Genomic DNA, 21,788 nt, shown 5'->3' on the forward strand with positions numbered 1-21,788 from the left:
ACGAGAGCAGATAGCAGGCTCGGGTCTGTCTCTTTTGATGGACACCCACGAGGTTTAATCAATTAAATTCAAAGTGTGCGTTGTGCGTTTCCGTGGGAGTTTTTTTCCGCCGCAGTTGTGAGTGTGAGCAAAGTACAGCAGCAGTGTGTGTGTGTGTGTGTGTGTGTGTGTGTGTGTGTGTGTGTGTGTGTGTGTGTGTGTGCCAGCCTGCTGCCCGGCTACACCCCTCCAGCAGCCTCATCTTCCTCATGTGCACTTCTTACGTTTCCTCTTTCACTTTTATACTAAAAACAAAAACAAGAAAAAAAAATCACCCCCCCCCCCCCCAAAAAAAAAAAAAAAAAAATCCAAAAAGGCTCGACGCGTTATATCAGATTAATATCGTTTTATTCCCTAATAAACCCGACAGCAGGCTGGTTTAAATCCACATTCTGCTTAATCTTAGATTAAAATGTTGGTGATTGAGCAGCCAGATATATATATACCCCCCCACACTCACTCTCCCAGTTTATTGTTGTTTTTTTTTGGGGGGGGTCATTTGCACCGATTAGGCAGATCATTTGGTTATTATTATTATAATTATTATTATTTCTTTTTTTTTTTTTTTTGTTGTTGCGTGGCGATCTGCAAATCCGGGGTTTTTACAGTTTTGCATTATTGGAGGAGTCAACCATAATGAGCAGAGACAATATGGAGCCGACGCTGAATGAATAAATCATGCTTTTCAGACTTCTTGTTGCTCTAAATATATATTTATATTTATTTATATATTTAGTTTTCTTCCACGGAGCTGCTGAGTGAGGATGGAGGAGTCCCAAAAGAAAGCAGCACTTTTAAAGGGAATGAATGAAGGTAGAAGAAATATAGGATCCATTTTCTCCAGAGATCAATAGCATTTATTGATACATTATTGATGGTTTGGATTGTTTTTTTTGTTTTTTTTAATCATCTGCTGCTGAATGTTTCCTCTCAAAGACAATCAAGACAGTGAAGAAGTCTGAATGAAAGAGACACTTTACAGGAAGTGATGAAGTCAGGTCTGTCTGTCTCTCTTTCTCTCTTTCTTTCTCTCTTCTGTTTTTCTGTCTGTCTCTCTCTCTTTCTTTCCCTCTTTCTGTCTGTCTCTTTATCTATTTCTGTCAACTTTTTGTCTGTCACTCTTTCTTCTTTCTTTCTGTCTCTCTCTCTTTACGTCTGTCTTTCTTTCTTTCAACTTTCTGTCTGTCTCTTTTTCTGTCTTTTCTCTTCTATATTCTGTCTCTCTTTTCTTTCTTCCTCTCTTTCTGTCAACTTTCTGTCTCTCTGCCTGTCATTCTTTCCTTCTATATCTGTCTGTCAGTCTCTCTGCATGTCTTTCTTCTCTCTCTTTCTGTCCATCTGTCTCTCTCTCTGCATGTCTTTCTCTCTTTCAGTCTGTCTCTCTTTTCTTTCTGTCTCTTTCTGTCTTTTTTTCTCTTTTTTTTCTCTTTTCTCTGTCTGTGTCTCTCTCTCTCTCTGTCTCTGTCTTTCTCTCTGCTGTCACTCTATCTGTCCGTCTGTCTCTCTCTCTGCATGTCTTTCTCTTTCTCTGTCTGTATTTCTGTCTCTCTGCATGTCTTTATATCTGTCTGTCTGTGTCTCTCTCTCTCTCTCTCTCTCTCTCTCTGTCCATCTGTCAGTCTCTCTGCATGTCTTTCTCTTCCTCTCTCTCTCTCTCTCTCCCTGTCTGTCTGTCTTCAGTTACCAAACCAACTCCACTTGTATTTGAATAAGGAGGAGGACTTATGGAAATGTCAGCTTTGACCTCTCCTGTGTGCAAAACACAGAAATAGCCTCAAAGCTTGGTGCTGTGTGGGCTTTAAGTGTCTGTTTGTAGGAAGCCGTTTCCTCCCCTCCTCTGGCTACTGTGCTCTTCTCTTCTTGTTGCTGTTTGCACTTCATCATTTTATAGCTGATCTCAGTGAGCATCGTAATTGTGCATGAAGCACACAGGCTGCATTGTGTACACATTAAAAAAAAAAAAGTAGTAGGAATCAAGAGGCGGAAACAGAGAGCAAATTGTTATATGAAGGCCTCCTGTTGCCAAGAGGAAACAACTCTTGGATGGGTTTTAAAAGAGGAGAACCTAATAGGGAGTAATGCAATAAAACCCCGAGCTCATGCAGTGGCAGTTAATCTCCTAAATCCTCCCATTAAGTCTTTGGCATGGATGGGTTTAGGGGGGGGAAAAGGGCAGGAGGACAACATGTGGATGCCCAGCGACCCTTCGGGGGCTAATCAATAAATCCAGAACCCTCTCAATCTGAGACCACGAGGGGGAAACAAATGTCCTGAGATTAACCCTCCCGGACCAGTTTAATCCCCCAGTGCCCAATCTGGACTCCTCCCTCAGGGACGCTGCAGGCCAGTAAGCTTCATCAAGGAACAAATACTGCACCCAAAAAAAAAAAAAAAAAAAAAAAGGGAGGAGTCACATAGTTGACATTGACAGCGGCCTTCTGAACAAAAGCCTGTGGATTTTCTGCTCCTGAGGGTTCTAAAACTAGTTTAACCAGTGAGGGACCAGATTAAGAAGCGCTCGCTGGGAGCTAACAGCATTAAAAGAGATGATTAAAGTTGATTTTCTAGCTGTGATTGATTTAAAAAAGGTTGCTTTTGTTTGTTTCCATCTTTACAAACTATTCACACCCACAGGAGATCTATTTTATAGGGAGGAACGTAAATGTGGGTCGGTGTTAGAAAATGAGAACATTCTCCTCAGAGCTCGGGGGAAAGTGTATGAACTTGATGAGAGGAGTAAAAATGCGTGACCTTTTTAAAAGAATTCCAGAGGACAATCCAAAAGTTTTCTAAGATGATTAATATGTCCTGATGAAATTTCCGGGGAAATGAGCAATGCTATCCAAAAGTATTTGGACAATGACACATTTCCTGTTCTTTTCTGTTTTGGCTCTGACCTCCAGAACAGAACAGTGGATTTGGAATGAAACAACTTTAAGTTTCAAGGTTTTGAGTTGTCATTGTGAGTTTTTTTTAACCAAATTTTGCCTCCAATTTCTGAAAACGTTAGCGCTTCAGTTCCTCAGATCTCATGCGGTTGTTAAAACCCTTTAACTAAAGCTCAGGCAGCACTTTTAACCACATATATAGTTTTTGTTTCATTTTAAATTCAATGTCCTTGAGTTCAGACCCAAAATCACACAAAAAACATAACTGTCTATGTATGTTAGGGCTGCACTGAATGTACGGCGAAAAAACGGCAGAATATTTCCATCTGGGCTGCAATAAATCACCGCTTTCATTATTAATTAATCCGTTGATTATATTTTTAATGAATAGATTAAATCGTTTTGTGTATGAAATGTCAGAAAATAGTGAAACATTTTCCCAGAACTCAAATTATTGTCTTAAAATTGCTTGGATTTTATAATTAACAGTCCAAAACCCCCCAAAATTTTAATTTACAATGATATAAAACAGGAAGTTATTGTTTTGCCATGTTTTCTTAAGGAATAACTGTATTGTCTGATTGTTTGAACTTTAATTTCAGTTTGAAGTAGCTATAAAAATGTTGAATCTTAGGTTTTAATATGTCACTCAAACCTCAAATAGCTGAATTTAACCAATGCTGTCATGCAGTTTGGTGAAAAAAACAGCAACTTAAGGGGATTTTTTTTACTATTTCATACCAGCATTGGAGTGCACTTTCTATCAGGGCTGCAATTAATCATCATTTGAATTTTTAATTCATCAGTTGATGATATTTTTGATAAATAGATGAAAGCGTTTAGTGCAGAAAATAGTGAATAAAGGTTCCCAAAGCCAAAATGATGTTCTTAAATTGCTTTACTTCTGTATTAAACAGTCCAAAACCCTACGAATCTTCAATTTACAAAGTTTTTCCATGTTTGCTTGATGAATACCTTAGTTATCAGATTGTTTAAACGTTCATTTCTGTTTGCTGTAACTATGGAAACGAGGCATCTTGGGTTTTAATATGTTGCTCAGTCCTTTATCTTCAGGATGCTGTCGGCAGTGTGGAGAAGAAAAAGCCTTTTAAGGGGAAACAAAACCCATTGCCATGTTTACTTGATTAACACCTTAGTTATCAGCTTGTTTAAACGTTCATTTCTTATTGGTGTACCTATAGAAATGAGGCATCTTGGGTTTTAATATGTCATCCAGTGTGGTGAAAAAACCCCCCGCCTCTTAAGGGGAATTTTAAGGGGAAAAAAACAGCTGTTTGAGTGCCCTTTAATGCGTTTTAATGAGCGCCGTAGAGGACTGCATGCTGACGGCAGCGATGTGTCAATGCTGCTGGAGATTGTAGGGCTCTTGGGCGAGAAACACTGATAGTCTGTGAGGTGGTGGGGGGGGGGAAAAGGGGGGGGGAGAGACGGCGTCATGTGAGCCAAATTAGCTCAGCTTGTTGTTTACGCAATGTATGTTTGCTGGAGCCACTGCGGGACCTCGTGTGTGTGTGTGTGTGTGTGTGTGTGTGTGTGTGTGTGTGTGTGTGTGTGTGTGTGTGTGTGTGTGTGTGTGTGTGTGTGTGTGTGTGTGTGTGTGTGTGTGTGTGTGTGTGTGTGTGTGTGTGTGTGTGTGTGTGTGTGTGTGTGTGGACTGTCAGTGCCTTCGTATCCTCACAGTTCTGTAAATACACTCGGCTCAAACAGCAGCTCGTGCATCGTGTGTGTGTTTTCGTTTCTTCTGGATTTAAAGGGTCTTTTGGACGGAGGACTTTCTCCTCAGAAGGATTCTTGGACATTTTTTTTCCCATCTGATTTCTGTTTTATTTCCTCCATCTCAGGATGCGTTGTTTGCTAAATCCCAGAATAAGGATCTTTTCTGCTCTTTTGGATTTCTTAAAGTTCAGAGCCAGATTGTTTTGTTTTTTTGGAGAGTTGTTTGAGGAATGGCTGTGTGACGCAGAGAGTCCGTGTTAATTGCCAGGTTGGTGAAGTGGGTGGAAGTTGGGAGGGGGTGAGTCATCTGTGATGTTGCAACACATGACCTCCTGCAGGACAACCACCAGGCGTGTGGGTCTGTTGTTATGTGAAGATGATCATTTTCTTAGGAATTTCACAGATTTTTGTGCAGATTATTCAGAAATAAAAAGAGTTTTAGATTATAAATTCAGTTTTGTGATTAAACATGGGCCTTTTTCAGTTTTTAAGACTTGAAATCTGCTGTTTTTTTTACTCGATTACAACATATATTCTCTGTAATTTACCTTTTAGATAAATTGGATTACGATTCAACCCCAAGACAAATAGTTTACAGGTGTCGTCTTGATTCTCCATCCATCCATCCATTTTCCGTAACCTGCTTATCCAGTTAAGGGTCGCAGGGGTGCTGGAGCCGATCTCAGCTGTCAATGGGCGAAGGCAGGGTTCACCCTGGACAGGTCGCCAGTCTGTCGCAGGGCCGTCTTGATTCTTGTTTGTCTTATTTTTAAACTTTAATTACGCTTAATAGAAGGAGTTCATTAAATATTCACATAGTGGTTAAGACCTTTAACATAATACTGTGATTTCAACTTGAGCTGAAATGATTAGTAGCTTAATTAATTAGTCGATTGACAGAAAAGTCAGCGGGAACTATTTTTATAATCGATTTTTGAGCAAAACTTTGGATCGTTAATTGGACAAAAAAGAGATTTGATAACGTCAAATCAGAGATTTTGTAGACCAAATGATTAAGTATTCAAGGAAATAATGTGCAGATTAATCAATAATGAAATGAATCATTAGTTGCAGCCCAGATTTCAACATCCCCAGTCTCAAAAATATCTACAAACACAAGAGCTTTAGATTAGTGTTTCCAGACATTGGGGTCGTGAGAGAAATCTGTGGGGTCGCAAGATGCTGAATATGTCAGGAAAAAGGAAAAACATTGTCAAATACACTGAGTAGCACATGAATGTACCACTAGGGTTGGGAGTTGGGAATGGGTTTGTTGTCTGATTCCTTGGAATCTCATGTCTGTCTTATCGATGCTTTATTGTTTTCCATGCAACGCAACGCCGTACGCACGTTGTATCATGTTCTAGTTTTTTTGAGAAAACAACGTGGCTGCATTTCACAAGAGCAGATGTCAACGGATCAAGTTATAATACTTGAAAAATGACAATTTCATCCAAGGATGTAAACACTAGCAATATGTTGAAGCATTTGTGGACACGTCATGTTCTTAAAGTGCAGGAATGTTGTGTTTTAGAGATTTAACAAGCGTACGATTCGACTCCCAAAAGTAAAATCCTGTTTATTGACATACTCTTTAAGTTTTTTCTAAGGTTATTGAAAATGCGAGGTGTATGTTCTGTTCAGAGATTAAGAAATAAAAGTAAGTTAATGCTAATAAACCTGTATATACTCTTATTCTAACCAATAATACATCAGGAATCAATAAAGCAATAAATAATGTAAATGGTATCATTACAATTTGATCAGTTCCCATCTTTATACACCAGATCACAAAGCAAAGGCTGCAAATAAAATGAATGAGGCGACTGTTTAAACTGTCATCCTGTAACTAAATGGGATGTTTGATTCGGCTCAGCTGGTGATTGATTGATTGATTGATTGATTGATTGATTGATTGATTGATTGATTGATTGATTGATTGATTGATTGATTGATCAGATCATTTGTTTGCTTCACATTGATTAATCAAAGTCAGTGTTAGTGAGACGCTGCTTCATATTTAAAACCAAAAGATGTAAAGAACAATTGCAAATAAATTAAAGTCAAAAGTTGTTTTCACATCAGAAAAAATAAATAAATCTCAGTTTTTTCGAAACCCATTTTGACAAAGAAACATTTGTTAATTGATGCATTAATCAGCAGAACTAATGACCTCATTAGTGAAACTGATTGTTCTTAATTCATCATGGTGATCATGGCCCAACATTAAACCGCCCTTCTTGTATAAATACATATTAACGTTTCCTCTTTCAACCTTCCATATTGAGCTACTTTGTTTTGCGCTTCTCTTTAATTCTCTCTCCTGAATGAATATTTTCAGAGTCGCACTAATTTGCCGGCTTGTTGTCATTCCAGTTCTTCCGCTTTGTTTCACTCTGATTGGTTATCTGATGCAGGCTTTATTTTGCTGTTGTATGCAAATCTAGACAATATGCATAACCTGATATTACAGAACGCTGAAGAGAAGCAGAGGTCGGTCTGCAATTAGAGACAATAACAGGCTTTCTACTCCGCTTTAATTATGCTTTAAATAAGTTTGAGTGCTGCAAAAAACTGCAAGATCTTATTTATTTTGTTTCTTTTCTTTCACTTTCAATTGGCTGCTGAGTGTTTTTTCAGAGATCAGCTGTCTTATCCTTGGATCTTATGTTGGTTAAGTTAAGCTTCTTTGAGGTTCTTCAATTCATGTGAACAATCCACTTCTTCTGGTTTATTTAAAGGGAACTGGAAATTCATTGGAAATGCAAAGTGTCATTATTGTTCCGGGGGAAATTCTTACGAAACATAGTGGGTTGTTTATTTGAGCAAATGTCAAAGCATTTATAAACTTCCTTTAGTTTTAATCTTTGTTGTGAGACAATAAGGGGAGTTTCTTTCTCAAAATGTCATGGATTGTTTGTGAACAATAGACTCTATTTGATGAATCGGCAGCGTTTTAATTAACTGCATTCATCTTTTTTTTGGTTTTGTTTTTTTCCTCCGTTTCCACCGCTGTCAGGGAAAGTGAGAGATGCAGTGAAGGATAACCGACACGCTCTCGGCTCAAAGGTTAACAGGAAGTGGAGGTGCAGGATGCAGCGTCTAGCCCGGGAGCAGCCGTTGGCCCTGACTGCGATGATGTCACACTGTCCGACCAATGGGAAGGAAGAAGAGGTGAAGACAGGTGAGGAGGCCCTGAAGCTTTGTTTTTACCTTGAATGTGGACGGGTCGGTTCCACCTTCAGTCTCTTGTGGATTTTACTTTTTAAGTTTGCAGGAAGGCTTTTAATCTTAATTATTATAATATTAGATTTGATACAATATGATATAAATATCTATTAATTCATGTTCTTGATAAATACTTGTATGCTTCATCATCCCTCCTGGTTTTTCTCTTTATATTTTCATACTTAAACCAGTATGACAGGTATTCAGTTGTGTTCTCTGTCGAAGGAGTGTCGACATATATGACGATAACTGTGATATTTAAAAATGAAATAATGATTTCATGTTAATAATACACATATGTTTATATTGTGGGAGTAATACAGCACCTCTTAGATCATTTTATATATACTTTTACGGTTACAGACCCTCTTTATCTCCCTTTACTCGGATTTGAGGGTAATTTAAAATTGTTTTATTTATATATAATAAAAAAGCGACAAAACGCACAATAAACACAGCAAAAGATGAACTTTAGAGATAGAATTTTCTATTTTTCTTTAAAATTGTACATAGATATTGAGATAATATTGTTATCGGCCACGATAATCGTGTAGCGAATACCTGATTTAGTGACAGTCTTAATAAAGATTATTGAAAGAATTAAGTTTAACTTTGTACTTCCTGCAGAAACTTTGAATCTGCACCTTGAAAAGTCATAAAAATTCACTTTTGATGCTGAAGAAAAAGTCTGAATTTGTTGATTATGAAGCAAGATCATCGAGAAAAAAAAGTAATGTTTTTAATAATTACAGCTGTAAGTGTGAGACTGAGGAAAAAGTGTGATTTCTGACTCAAAATGTGTCTATCGGGCGCTATCTAAGGGTTACGCTCTGTTTGTTAACAAGTGTGTGTGCATGAGAAGACGCGAGCACACATCAACACTCTATGGAAACAAACATCCATCATTAGCCAGAGCAGGTTCAGTCCCGCTCTCTTCACACTGAAGAGTCACCAGAGACACAACACACACTTCACTGAACTGATATTGTCCTGTTGTGTTTTGGATACATCTACAAAGCATTGCTGTGTATTTAATTACCACCCACATGTTCTCGCATAAACAAAATGCCTCAGGACAAGGCGGCACTTTTACATTTTTTTTATATTGCCAATAACTGACGGGCTTTTTATTTCTTTCAGATGCAGATTCCATGGAAGAGGAGGAGGCGGAGTTTAACTGGGAGGAGTACATGGAGGAGACGGGTGCTAACGCCGCCCCTCACACCACCTTCAAACATGTGAGTGACTGTGTGTGATCCACACCTCACCATTTAAAAACCTCCATCCCTCAGAGATCCTTTAAACACAGCCTCGTAGATAAGTACCACATGCAGAAATCCTTTAACAACATATTGGGGAGAGCTGGGACACCAATCGAGAGCTCTCATTGGCTCTGATCCCTCATGACACACAAGTCAAAAACATGAGCATGTATACAAATAAGCACTTTGGTGTGTGTGTGTGTGTGTGTGTGTGTGTGTGTGTGTGTGTGTGTGTGTGTGTGTGTGTGTGTGTGTGTGTGTGTGTGTGTGTGTGTGTGTGTGTGTGTGTGTGTGTGTGTGTGTGTGTGTGTGTGTGTGTGTGTAGGAAGGTCACAAAACGAATCGTGACAGATATGTGAAAGACAAATATTTGATATTTCGTTGCTCACAAATGAGGCTGCAAAATCAACAAGTGCTTCTGAAGTCAATTCAGGTTCAGGGGATTCATTTTCATTTGCACAACAATTACAGAGAAGCAGTCGTCGGCAATGAAAATCCTCTCAGATCTCCCACCAATGCTTATTAAAAATGTATGAAAAGAAAATACAAAAGTACAAATATAAGACGTAAAATAGTGCTGAAGTTAAAATAGGGGCTGAATACGACCAAGATGATGCATAGATTTGTTTTTATTAATCATTCCAAGCACAGAGACGATTTTTGTTGTTTGCTCTTGCTTTGTTTATTTAGTTTTGTTTTTAATTATTTATTATTTTTTGGGTATGGCTGCCATGACTTGCTGATATTTTTATATTTTGTTAAGATGCATAACATTTTTATTTTTAGCTGCGTAAATTTTTGTGGCATATCTCACCGCCCGAAATTATGTTGTTTTTAAGAAATTAAAGAAATTGATCAGAGACAAAAAAAAAGGGACGAAATATAACATAAATAGAATATAAAATATAATAAAAAATATTTCAAAATGATTAAACTGTAATGTAAACAGGGATAATAAATGTAAATGTGTAAGGAGAAGTAATAAATATATACAGAGATACAAACAACAGTAAGTAAAAGTATATCAAGGTAAAGTGACAACTTTTAAAGTGATAACTGTTCATTTTTTTTTCCAGGAAACGTACTTGGACATTATTAGAAAGGAAGTGTTTCATGAAAAAAAGCATTTCCTTATTTTGCTACCAGGACATGTTAAAGTCAGATTATAACCGTATGATTTCCTGAAAGTCAATAGACGTCAAAAGTGCCAAAAAGTATTTTTAAAACAGCAGTTTTTCATTTAGAAATACACCAAAGTCTGTGTTTTCAAGGAGGTATATTACTGTAAGTGTGAGCCATGTCGGTTCTAAGAGAAGCCTGATCTTTATCTCACATCGTCATGAAACAAAAGAGATTCTAGAGAAAACTGACTCATCAGATTTTAAAAACTGTTTCAAATGTCAACTAAAACTCTTATGAAGAGTTGCCAACAGCAACTGGTCGACCTGTTGAACGTGTCAAACTCACCTGTTTAATCTCCGCCTGCTGCTCAGAGCCAAGAGCCAAACTAAATCTCTGTATTTACATTTGTTATAAGTGGAAAATGTTCCTTTTCAGTATCCGATTTGATGGAACTGATAGCAGCTGTGTGTTAATGAGGCATGTGGGTAACTGAATTAAAGAATCAGCTAATTAGTTTTTCCGCAAATGCTGTTGTTCTTCATAAGAAGCTGAGAATGAATTTACTTTCCAAGAAAAAGCTGAAGTCTATTAAATATTCATTCATTCATAATGGCCAGTTGTGAATTTTACTTTACTTTTTTATACTAAACAAACAGAAAAAATCAAAGGTTAGTAGTGAAGAAGAATCTTTTTTTACTGCAAGTTGGCACTTAATGCATGGCCACATTCCTAAGCGTTGTTTGTGAGGTGCAAACCTGTGGGGTGATTATGTATTCGGTCGTGTTTGTGAGTGAGCCTGTCCGTCTGTCCACAACTTTTTTGGCGTTCAAGCCTATTTAATAGACTGTTTTAATGCCGTTATTAACTGCTGACTCTTCACTCCTCTTAACCGTCGGGAAAGCGGCCACAAGTGATCGACAAGTGCGTCAGTAGCAAAAGGTAATTTTCGGCTATGGTCTTTAACTGGTCTGATTCAAGGCCACATTTTGGCCCTTTTTTGTGGCTCGAAAACTGACATCCATAGAAAAGTTTGGTCTCATTTGGAATTGGAGCATCCGCAGATTAATTCCATATCGGATATGTGACGATCCACTAAAGTCATGTACGACACAAGATGAACAAATGTATCTTGGCTGTAAGAGAGCCGGTAGGGAGAAATGATAGGGAGACACATCTGCACTTTTCTTATCCTAGAACATTTTACTGCACACTCAATATTATTACTTGAAGTATTTTAAAGTTAGTGTGAGGAACTTTCAGCTGGTTACGAAACGAGACCATCAGAGAGAAGATTGTCTGTTTTCTATATAGTTATTCTTAAAGCTCGTCATCGGAGCCACCGGGTCGGATCCTGGTGAAATCAGATGAAATCATGAAGGTTCACCAGAAACTCCTTCAGCTCAGAGTCCAGCAGAGACCAGGTCCACCGTGGACAGACCCAGATCCAGCAGAGACCGTGGTGGGAGACAACACCAACACCACTCTGCTGGGACCCAGACCTTTTACTGGACACACTGGAGGGAAGGGGGCATGGTAGAACCAGAACCAGGACTGAGTTGAGCAGACTGTCAGAGACTACTGCGGTAAAATTAGATGTTTTTTTAAAGGGACTCTGGTGCTCGGAAACACTACCACGTTTGTCCACAGGGGCCGCCAAAATCAACACACAAATGTAAGTTACATTACATTACAGTCATTTAGCAGACGCTTTTATCCAAAGCGACTTACAGTCAGTAGTATATTACATATCATTCACCCATTCACACACTGATGACAGGCTACCATGCAAGGTGCCACCATCAGACTCTAACTAACATTCATCATGCAGTCCACACATGATGGAAAGCCTTCAGGAGCAACTTGGGGTTAAGTGTCTTGCCCAAGGACACATCGACTGCTGAAGCCGGGTATCGAACCACCGACCCTCTGATTGGAGAACTACCTTGCTCTCCACTACGCCACAGCTGCCACAAGTTCCTCAGTAAATTAAGCTGATAATACTTTTACTTAAGTAAGGAATGCAGGACTTCTACTTGTAGGGGAGTATTTTCACAGTGTGGTATTAGTACTTTTACCTTTATAAAGGATCTGAATACTTCCACGACTGCTGGGAACATTACATGTTTTGGGGCATTTCAGTACATAGTTATAACATTTTCAGACGTATCAGTGTAGACTTTTTTTTTGCTCACAGTCGGCCTGTTCCCAAATAACCACAAACACAGCTTTGCCTCCATTAACGTGTTACATCACAGGAGAGAGCCAGATGGGGAGAGGGCAGTTTATCCTGGATGCGAAGTCTTTATCCACCTCAGCTGACTCCAGCGTTTGACCGCGTGGAGCAGCTGTCCGTCCCGATGAGGCTCACAGCGCTCAGGACGGGCCTGCAAAAAACAACCGAGACCACGTCTGCTGGTGTTTTAAGATTTAAAGGAGCGTGTCGGCGTTTAAGATTCCTACATCACTCGGAGCGATGAATGGTAATAAGGAGCGAGATTAAGTAGACGTGTTTTTTGTTATATGAGCGATGTCGGACAAACTGTCTGTGTGGTGATATTTATTTTTTGAGCGGGCGAGGTCTCTTGAGAAGCTAAATTGCCTTGTTGGTAAGTGGATTGAGTCACTGGGAAACAGACCATGAATTCCCAAGAAAAAAAAATGTGATTCACTAAAGTGCAGCTCTCGGTTCTCCCTCTCTCTCCCTCATTTCGCCCTCTCTCTCTCTGTCTCTGTGCCTGGACAAATTGAAACAGTGATTTCTCTTGGGCCTGCACACACACACACACACACACACACTATTTGCTGCCCCCGTCGCTCTCTTACATAAGCCGAACTAGAGTGATACAGCACGTTTGCATTGTTGTAGCAGGAAGTCACAGGGCCATTTGTATTGTGTTTATTTCTAAGATGTTAGGTTTTTTGTTTTGTTCCATTCACTCGCGAGTATGTGTGTGTGTGTGTGTGTGTGTGTGCGTTTTATTTTCTTCTGTTGAATGTGAACATCCTGTCGGGCTTCTGGAGAATTGTATAGCAGCCCTGTGGCTGTGGTGGAAACGCATTATGCCGTGCTGCATTCACTGACATACAGATTTATCACTCTCTCGTGAACGAGGACAAGGCTGCTGTTGAGTGCAGAGGTTTTCTTTTAGGGCCGTCACTCATCTGACGCTAAATCTGGGCGATGTTCTTTTCTATTTTTAATGATTATATAATATTTGTTATGATTAGGGCTTCAACTACAAATCTCAAGATTTCAAGGTAACACAAGTTCGGTTATTGATTTACAAATGGTCATTTTGTGTGGTATATTTACTTTAATATCTATTTAATAGTTAATTATGTTAAATACTTTGGTCCAGAACCCCCCAAAAAAGATTTAGTTTACAATTATACAAAACAGTAAAAAGCAGCAAGTCAAATTTTTGCATAAAAATAAGTGATTATCAGAATTATTTTGCCGTTTGACAGATTTTTTTCAACACTAATCGTGCAATATTGCAATTAAACCTAACTTGCAGTGATGTGACCCATTTTTTTATAGATTTCTTAAGTGTCTTAGTTTAGTGAAGTTAAAGGGCTACTCCAGCTATTTGTTAATATACATTTACATAAAGTTGATTGACTACAGAAAAAAAGGAGCTGAGAGATCCTGGATCCTACAATTCCCAAAATGCAACTCAATGTTGTCTTTGTGTGAGACGGTCAGTCGGAGCCTTCGTGCCCTCATCTTGTAACACAGTCCTTCATTTGTTGTTTTCTCAACGTCAGGACAAGTCGACCTTGTTGACATCATCAGGGATGTTTACAAAGACATAAAACAAATGTCTTCACAGTCTGTCTTTGTGTTTTACCATAAAATGACCTTCTATGTGTTAAATTAGTGGAGTTCCTCTTTAGACCGAGTGTCTGTTTCTTATCATGTAAATATATATTCTGAAAGCACAAATAGTAATTTACAAAATATTGTCACATTACAATAATATCACAGTTTGGTCAAAATGATTGCTGTTTTTTAAAACATTAATATCGTTTTTTAGTTTCTGAACTTTTTACTTTGGCAGAAAATGATGTGTTCATGCAGAACCCCATCGCTCAAATTCGGAATCATTTTGGTTATTTTGCAGGAGAGATTTCTGCATTTGTTTGTTTTAGCAGTTTAAATGTTAATACATACAAACAAACAATGCTTAATTCTGAACTTCAACTTTGATTATTCCTTATTAAGTCATATGAAGAAAAATCCAAGTTTTCAAGTTCTTTAAACAAAAGCTCTTTTTTTTTTTTGCATAACATTTTCAGAGTTTGACTCCAACAGAGCGAGCAACACGAGCAATCGGACGGTCTGCAAACAAACCCAACGTTAAACTTATTACCCAATCTGTCCACAAATTTCCCCTTTGCTTCACCTTTGACCTGCTACATACACACACACTCTAGTTGTGTGTGCACAGTTTTTTCTCAGCATTGTAACTGACATCTGTTGAGTAAAATGTTGTTATAACTTTAAAAAAAATACTGTTGTGCTTCTCTCAGGTGGAGATCAGCCTCCAGAGCAGCTTCCAGCCGGGCATGAAGCTGGAAGTGGCCAATAAGAGCAGCCCGGACTCGTACTGGGTCGCCACCATCATCACCACGTGCGGCCAGCTGCTGCTGCTGCGCTTCAGCGGCTACGGCGAAGACCGCAAGGCCGACTTCTGGTGTGACGTCATGACGGCCGAGCTGCACCCGGTGGGCTGGTGCACCCAGAACAACAAGACGCTCATGCCCCCCGAAGGTAAGAGGAAACTCAAGCAGTCACATGACCCTGGTATAGGTTTACTGTCCTATCATTGGTGTCATTTTGACAGAAGATAATTAAACTTTACGGCTCGTTATCTTCTATTAGAATTAGAAAACTACAAACAACAATCAGGCACTAATGTTACCAAGTAGTTGTTATAACTTGATCAATCAACATATTTTGCTGCAATACAAATTGAGGGTTCAGAGATTTATTCAACTTTATTAAAAGCATATTACTTTGAGATTATGGCGGAATTTAGTACAATTGAACAAATACCAATACCTGTATCAGAAATGCCTCTGATTCGTCGCTACGTACTTTCTGCTAGATCGATACTGAGCATGATGATGGATATATGCGAGTGCTTGCCGAGAGCGTAGCCAGAGCTAACAAAATGACAGCATTATTTTTTTACTTTTTTTTGTCAAAGTTAGATGATTAAAGAAAGTTTTAAGGAATTAATTCTCTTTCTGTATTTGTTTTACGAAGGGTTTAACCTGAGCCAGGCCATTCATTAAGCATTAGCAACCATTTAACAGCAATACAGGGTTAGCAATATACAGCTATTTCAAAATATTAATAATATATATATATTTGAGTTTTAAGTGCACTCGGCTGGTATGTTCAGGTACTGGAATTGGTAATAGGAAAAAATGGTATCGGTAGATCTCTAGAATCAGCTTCTATGTTGATATTCACCATTAAAAAAAAAAAAAACAGTTTAAGCACAATGTCTCTGTCAAAATCAGCAGTTTGACAGAAAACCAAGAAAGTCCTCCGTCTCATGTGTCTGTCCCTCTGGGACCGAGAAATAAAAACTATACATGATATGTCTTCAAAATGCTCTTATTAGGTTGCACTAAGTGAGAAGTAGACACATGTTTAGAATGGCTAGCAGCCTACCTGATGAGGGATTAAAACAATTAAGGCTCAGCCCGTGCTGTTTGGCTTTTAAGACTTTGCTAATAGTTCACATTACATTACATTACAGTCATTTAGCAGACGCTTTTATCCAAAGCGACTTACAATCAGTAGTATATTACATATCAATAATTATTTTATTCATTTGAAGGATTCCATCGTAATTTGGAACCTCATTTTGCATTCCATCCCCAATTTTTTCTATTTAGTTTGTGGAAGCGAACAATTTTCTGAGCTGTGTTTGTCGAAGCTGTAACTTGTTAACTGTAAAGAAGTGCGAATAGAGGCGTTCAGATGTCCTTAAATCTGTGGATAAATCATGTTTTTAATAAGTGTAGAGTATTTTAGTTTCTCCATTTTTTCCTGGAAGAGGGAGTTTGTTTTTCTGGAAGAGGCTCTAAGGATAGGAAAATATGGGATTTGGGTCTATATAAATAAAACTGATTTCATTCGTTTTTGGAGGAGACATTTCTGCCTTTTTAGAGCATAAAATATATCATGCGTCAAAGGTTCCCAGTCAGACTTGAACTGTCTGACCTGTAACCTTTAGGGCACCCAGTTCAACAACTTTTTTTGAATTAAAAATGTTTTTCGAACATAAAAAAAATCGGCAAAAAGTTGTAAAAAAAATGGAAACAATGAGCCTTAACTGTATTTTGTCTTGCAGTTATCGTACGCAACAAGTTTATGAATTGTGATGCTTTTTGGACTTTGACGCTTACTGAATGTAAAGAAATCTGATTGAAAACCTTTATATCTTTGGCATCAAAGGACACAAAGGGTCAGCTTATGGTTGCTTCACTACTTCAAATCTGTCAGTTTGACCTTAACGCTCTCACTAACAGACTAACACGTTCAAAAAACTCTTTACATCAACGGAGTGGAAAGACGAGTTTCCTTTAAAGCGCTTTGATTGTAAAGAGGGCTCAACTGTCATTTATCTAAACACTTTTCCACGAAACACAAATCTCGATGAACATCTTTAACACCTGAGCTCAACCTTTTCCCAAAACAAAGCGATTCTTCCTACTGTCCCCTTTCCCATTATCCGACACATTTCCACCTGCAGCCGTCTCCCCCCTCAGATAGATGACTCCCCCCCTCCCTTAGCTTTGTTCAGACCATTTATTTTTCCTCCACACTTCCCCGCTGATAGATGGCGTGCGCCTCCGTTGTTGTGGAGATGACCTGGATACGTTTCCACCTGACTCGGGTGTCCTCGTCCTCACACCGGCTCCATATGTCCTATTTTTTTTTTTTTTTTTTACCAACTTCCTCTTTTGCATTTCGCAGCAGCAGGCGGTTCATAAAGTGACACATCTCAGTGGATTATCTTTCAAGCAAGGAAACAACCGAATTCATTTTAAGCTTTTTCTTTAGCTTTTCTGAGCTTCTTTAGTTTTATTTTCTCGATTAATCATCCACAAATTGAAATAGTAAAAAGTGCATAACTTCCATAAGGCCAAGTTGACATTCATCTTACTTGTTTGTCTGACCAACAATGCAAAATATATTCAGTTTACTTTTATTTAAGACCATTAAATCTATCAAAAGTTCACATTAAAGGAGCTGGAACCAGTGGATTTTTAAGAATGACTCAAATGACGCCTGATTATCAAAATAGTTGCAAATTAATTTAGTGTCCATCGAATAAACGTCTTAAGTTTAGACAGGAGAACATCATATTTTAGCCGGCCATGTATGCCTTTTAGTGCATGTTAGCGTGTCCCACTGGCTAGCTAACTGACGCTGGTCTGCACTGCGCTTATACGGCGTTTAAACTGTCAACGCCGTTCCGACTAACAGCGTCGTTGCTCACCCCCTTAGTGTTCCCCCTCAGGTTAACACTGTTAGCTCTGTCAGCACTGTTGCTGCTGTTTGCACTGTTAGCACCGTTAGCTACTAGGCGCCGCCTCAGCTGCCTTCATGTTAAGAGACATGTTGGGGCAATCCCTTTATCATATTTATGGGCTGAATTTGAAATTTTAGCCCATTTTACAAGAAGCTGGAACCAGTAAATTGGTATGCATTTTCCTGCAGAAATTATTTAACTCATATCAATATAGTTGCCAGTTAATTTTCTGTGGATCTACCAATTGTTTCAGAATTGCGTATTTCAAACATGTGTTCAGATTGTTTGGTTGTCTAACAGGACAGATGCGACGTTTTTAAATATGTTTACATAAAAATTGTAGGAGGTGTAATTGTAGTTCTTTTATGTTTTTAAACTACATTTAAAGAAAATGTATGGTGTTCATATACAACACATTTCTGTTTGTGCATATTACGATCTCTTTTATGGATAACAGGGAAATGTTTATATTGAACGTATTTGCAAAATGGGGAGGAACGTGTTGCAAAATAACGTAATCTAGGCAGCATAGGAACATATTTTGATGGAAAACGATCACATGCTCTATCAGTGAGAATATTTTGAAGGTGCACAAAACACATGTTAGAGAAATCTAATCTTGTGCATGTTTGAATAAGATATTATATGCTTTACTAAAGCAATTTTTTCAATCCATCATTCTAGGGTTGGATCAAAAAATGAGAAAAGTAACATCAGCTGAAGTTCATTATGAAGCTAATAACTAAGTGACCACTGAGCTCAGCCACTATTAACCGACTCTTCCTGTGTCTCTCTGAAAACTCATATTTCCCTTTTTTCTCTTTTAATAAATATAATAATAGACAGCCGACATCTGCATGTTTAATGACGCAAACTGAAGCATAAATCATGTAATGCAGGCAGATCTATATTCCCTAAAGGGGCTTCTGTGGTATCAAGTTGAGGATGAAATCCCTTTGTTGCTTCATTTCAAGGCTTTGCATCATGTTGTGCACATTTCTGTTGCTTAGTCATCTGCAATATGAGAGAGGAGAGTCTGTATTCCACCTGTGTCACGGTTACCTGTTTTTATTTGTTTCCTTTTTGTTTGTTTTTCTGTTTCTCAGATAACATTTACCTAAGAAAAGGTAAGCAGCTCTAACAGTGCCTCTGACTAACTCGCCTTGCCTCACTAGCGGCTAACATGAAATCAACACTGTGTGTTAGCGCTGACGGAGCTGCATGTTCAGTCTGCTTCCTCCTCTTCCTCTTTTCACCTCCACGCAGGAAGTGACCTCACAGCTCAGTTGCCTTGCCTCCTCTTGCATGTGACTCCTTTTCTAGCTGAGTGTGTCTTAGCAGAGTGATCTCACACACACACACACACACACACACACACACACACACACACACACACACACACACACACACACACACACACACACACAAAGCTGTTGGTGCCAAGCTGTGCTCGTGTGATAACTTGTGCAAAAAAAAAAAAAAAAAGCAGCTCGGCCAGAAATGTGATGCTTTGATAAAGAGGCAAACCGTGTCCTGTATCAGGAACAAAACAAAACCGACAACATGTTGCTAGACGATGAGTCAAAGGGGAGAAAAGGTCAAGAAGTTAAAGATCCGCTGTGTGTTTAAAATGTGCCGTACATACTGACGTTCAGTCCACTTCTTATTATACACAGTCTCTGATAACATTAACAACATTAAGTATTAAGGGTGCTTTGTTGAGACACCCCAGAAAAGTTTAAAGGACATGTAGTCTTTGAACAATAGTTGTTTCTTTTTTCTATGTATGAATGTGATTGGGTTGGTTTTTGGCTTGTGACATGAGTGGAAATCCTATAAAAAAATATATATATGGTGGAAAAAAACAACATATGCACCACAATGTGATCACTAAGATCAATATAGTGTCCGTTCAAATATGGCCTTTTTTCAGAACTCTTGGATTAAATATAAGTTTTTCTGATCTGTTCACACTGCGAGCGACAAGAGCAACAAAACGTGTCAAGCTACGTTTTCATTTTTTGTTGTTTGAATAGTGCTTGGAACAGGCTTACTGCTTTCTTTTTTAAGGGTGAAACAAAAACATTTGATTGGTTGATGCTCAACTTTGATATTTAACACGTTTCAAACAGGCGTAAGTTTGTAGCTTCATGTCACCGGCTTCCATTGAAAATGACTTGTAGCTGCTTGTTGCTTTTAAGTCGTTTTATAAAATAATTTTTCTTCACTTATATTTTGAGTTCAATTCATTTGCCAAAAAGAGACGAAACACACAATAAACAAAGTTAAAGATGAATCTGACTGGTAGCATTATCTTGTTTATTGGGAATTCCATTGGTTACGATAATCGTGTAACATCTGATGTTGTGTCGTTGTCTGTATCTGCAGAGACTTTTGCCTTTTTGACAAATCTTCAGGCCTTTTCAATAACCGTCCTACTAGGATTTTTCTTTCCTCAAAGAAAGAAGTGTTTCAACTGGACAAACCACATGAAACAAACACTCCTTAATCCCTCGTCAAACTCGCTCGTAAAACTCCCTCTTACACACACACACACACACACACACACACCCTCTAAACGCTCCTTCCCTGCTAACTGATGCGTTCCCCAAAGCTTTTTGTGCTCATCAAATCAGCGCTTGTACTAATCAGCCTCTCTGTTTCTGAGTCTGCAGCGCTGCAAGCTCTTCTGTTGCGTAATTGCTCTTTTCTTTTTTAGAAATTAAAAAGTCATTTGAACAACTTTGTTTGATTTTTAGCGGAGAAGAACTGTTATTATATATGTGATAGCTCTTTGAAAATATACAGGTTTTAGTTTAAAATATGAACCTGTATTTGCGTTTTTATTATAAAGATTATGTTGATTTTAAAGAGGAAATTGCATGAATTTAAAGCAAATTTTGAGGATTAAAAGGCAGATCTTGTAAAATAAGTATTTTTCTTTATGAGCTTCTTGCAGGAAAGCAAATAAGTAGCAGAAAAACGCAATAAATCCGTTGACTGTATACATATTTATGTTATTTCGACTGTATTTGAAGCCTCAAGGTCGGGCTCAGAGAGGGAAGCTTGTGTCGTGTTCACGTATGTGTGCGTCTGCATGTGTGCATGAGACGTTCATCCATTCATGTTGAGAGCTTTAAAGCTCCATCACAAGTTTGGTCATGTGGTAAGGTAGCTGCTCGCTGAACGGATCCCGACAGAGATCGTTTGCATAATGAATTCACCACACGGCTTCCTGCCAGAACCGGCTGGAGATGATGTTCTGAGATAGACCCTGTGTGTGTGTGTGTGTGTGTGTGTGTGTGGTGTGTGTGTGTGTGTAGTGTGTGTGTGTGTGTAGTGTGTAGTGTGTGGTGTTTTAAGAGTTAGGCTGCATTCAGGCTGACACGTGGTGAGAAAAAATACAAAGGGCTGCTTTAGTTTGGGCGTGACCCGTTGTGAAACATTTTATTAATTGATGTTAAAAGTGGATTCACGCTTCATGCCGTAGATTTCTATGGTGAAGGAATTGATTCATATTTAAGTGTTCGACTTCATGGCACCACCACAGAGTGTTTCGCTTCAATTATATGCCGCAAAGCAATCCTGATTTAGGGCTTCAACTGACGATAGATTTCATTATCAATGAATGTGACGATTCTTTAATTGATTTTGTCTATAGAATGTCAGAAAATGCTCATTGAGTTTCCGAACTTAAATAGTTTGTTCTGCCCACGAACAGCCCAAATAATCAGTTTGCTATCACATAAGCTGGATCAAAGCCTGTCACAAAAACTAGTTTTGTAGGAAGATATATTTCCCCAGAAATAATTAAGATAAACAACATTATTACCATTTTTTTATGACACCGATATAATGATTGGATAATAGTATAATAATGCAAGTACACCCTTTTTAAAGAGCAATTAACTTGGACATTGGAATCAGAATGTGAAATGTAAAACAATCCTAAAGAA

The 21,788-nt window shown here is 38.4% G+C and overlaps 1 protein-coding gene across 2 annotated transcripts in view; it reads left to right on the plus strand.

Moving 5' to 3' along the window:
* sfmbt2 (Scm like with four mbt domains 2) overlaps positions 1-21,788 on the plus strand; it is a 47,445-nt gene that overhangs the window by 788 nt on the left and 24,869 nt on the right. The window contains exons 2-5 of one of the 2 annotated variants that reach the window (XM_054624808.1): positions 7,684-7,848; positions 9,033-9,130; positions 14,810-15,050; positions 18,939-18,959. In XM_054624808.1, coding sequence (XP_054480783.1) covers positions 7,758-7,848; positions 9,033-9,130; positions 14,810-15,050; positions 18,939-18,959 — 451 coding nt within the window. In that variant the 5' untranslated portion in view covers positions 7,684-7,757. The remainder of the gene's footprint in view (positions 1-7,683; positions 7,849-9,032; positions 9,131-14,809; positions 15,051-18,938; positions 18,960-21,788) is intronic. The other variant, XM_054624809.1, reaches the window with a different exon arrangement.

The sequence above is a fragment of the Anoplopoma fimbria genome, chromosome 23, assembly GCF_027596085.1.
Source record: "Anoplopoma fimbria isolate UVic2021 breed Golden Eagle Sablefish chromosome 23, Afim_UVic_2022, whole genome shotgun sequence".
NCBI classification, from domain to species: domain Eukaryota; kingdom Metazoa; phylum Chordata; class Actinopteri; order Perciformes; family Anoplopomatidae; genus Anoplopoma; species Anoplopoma fimbria.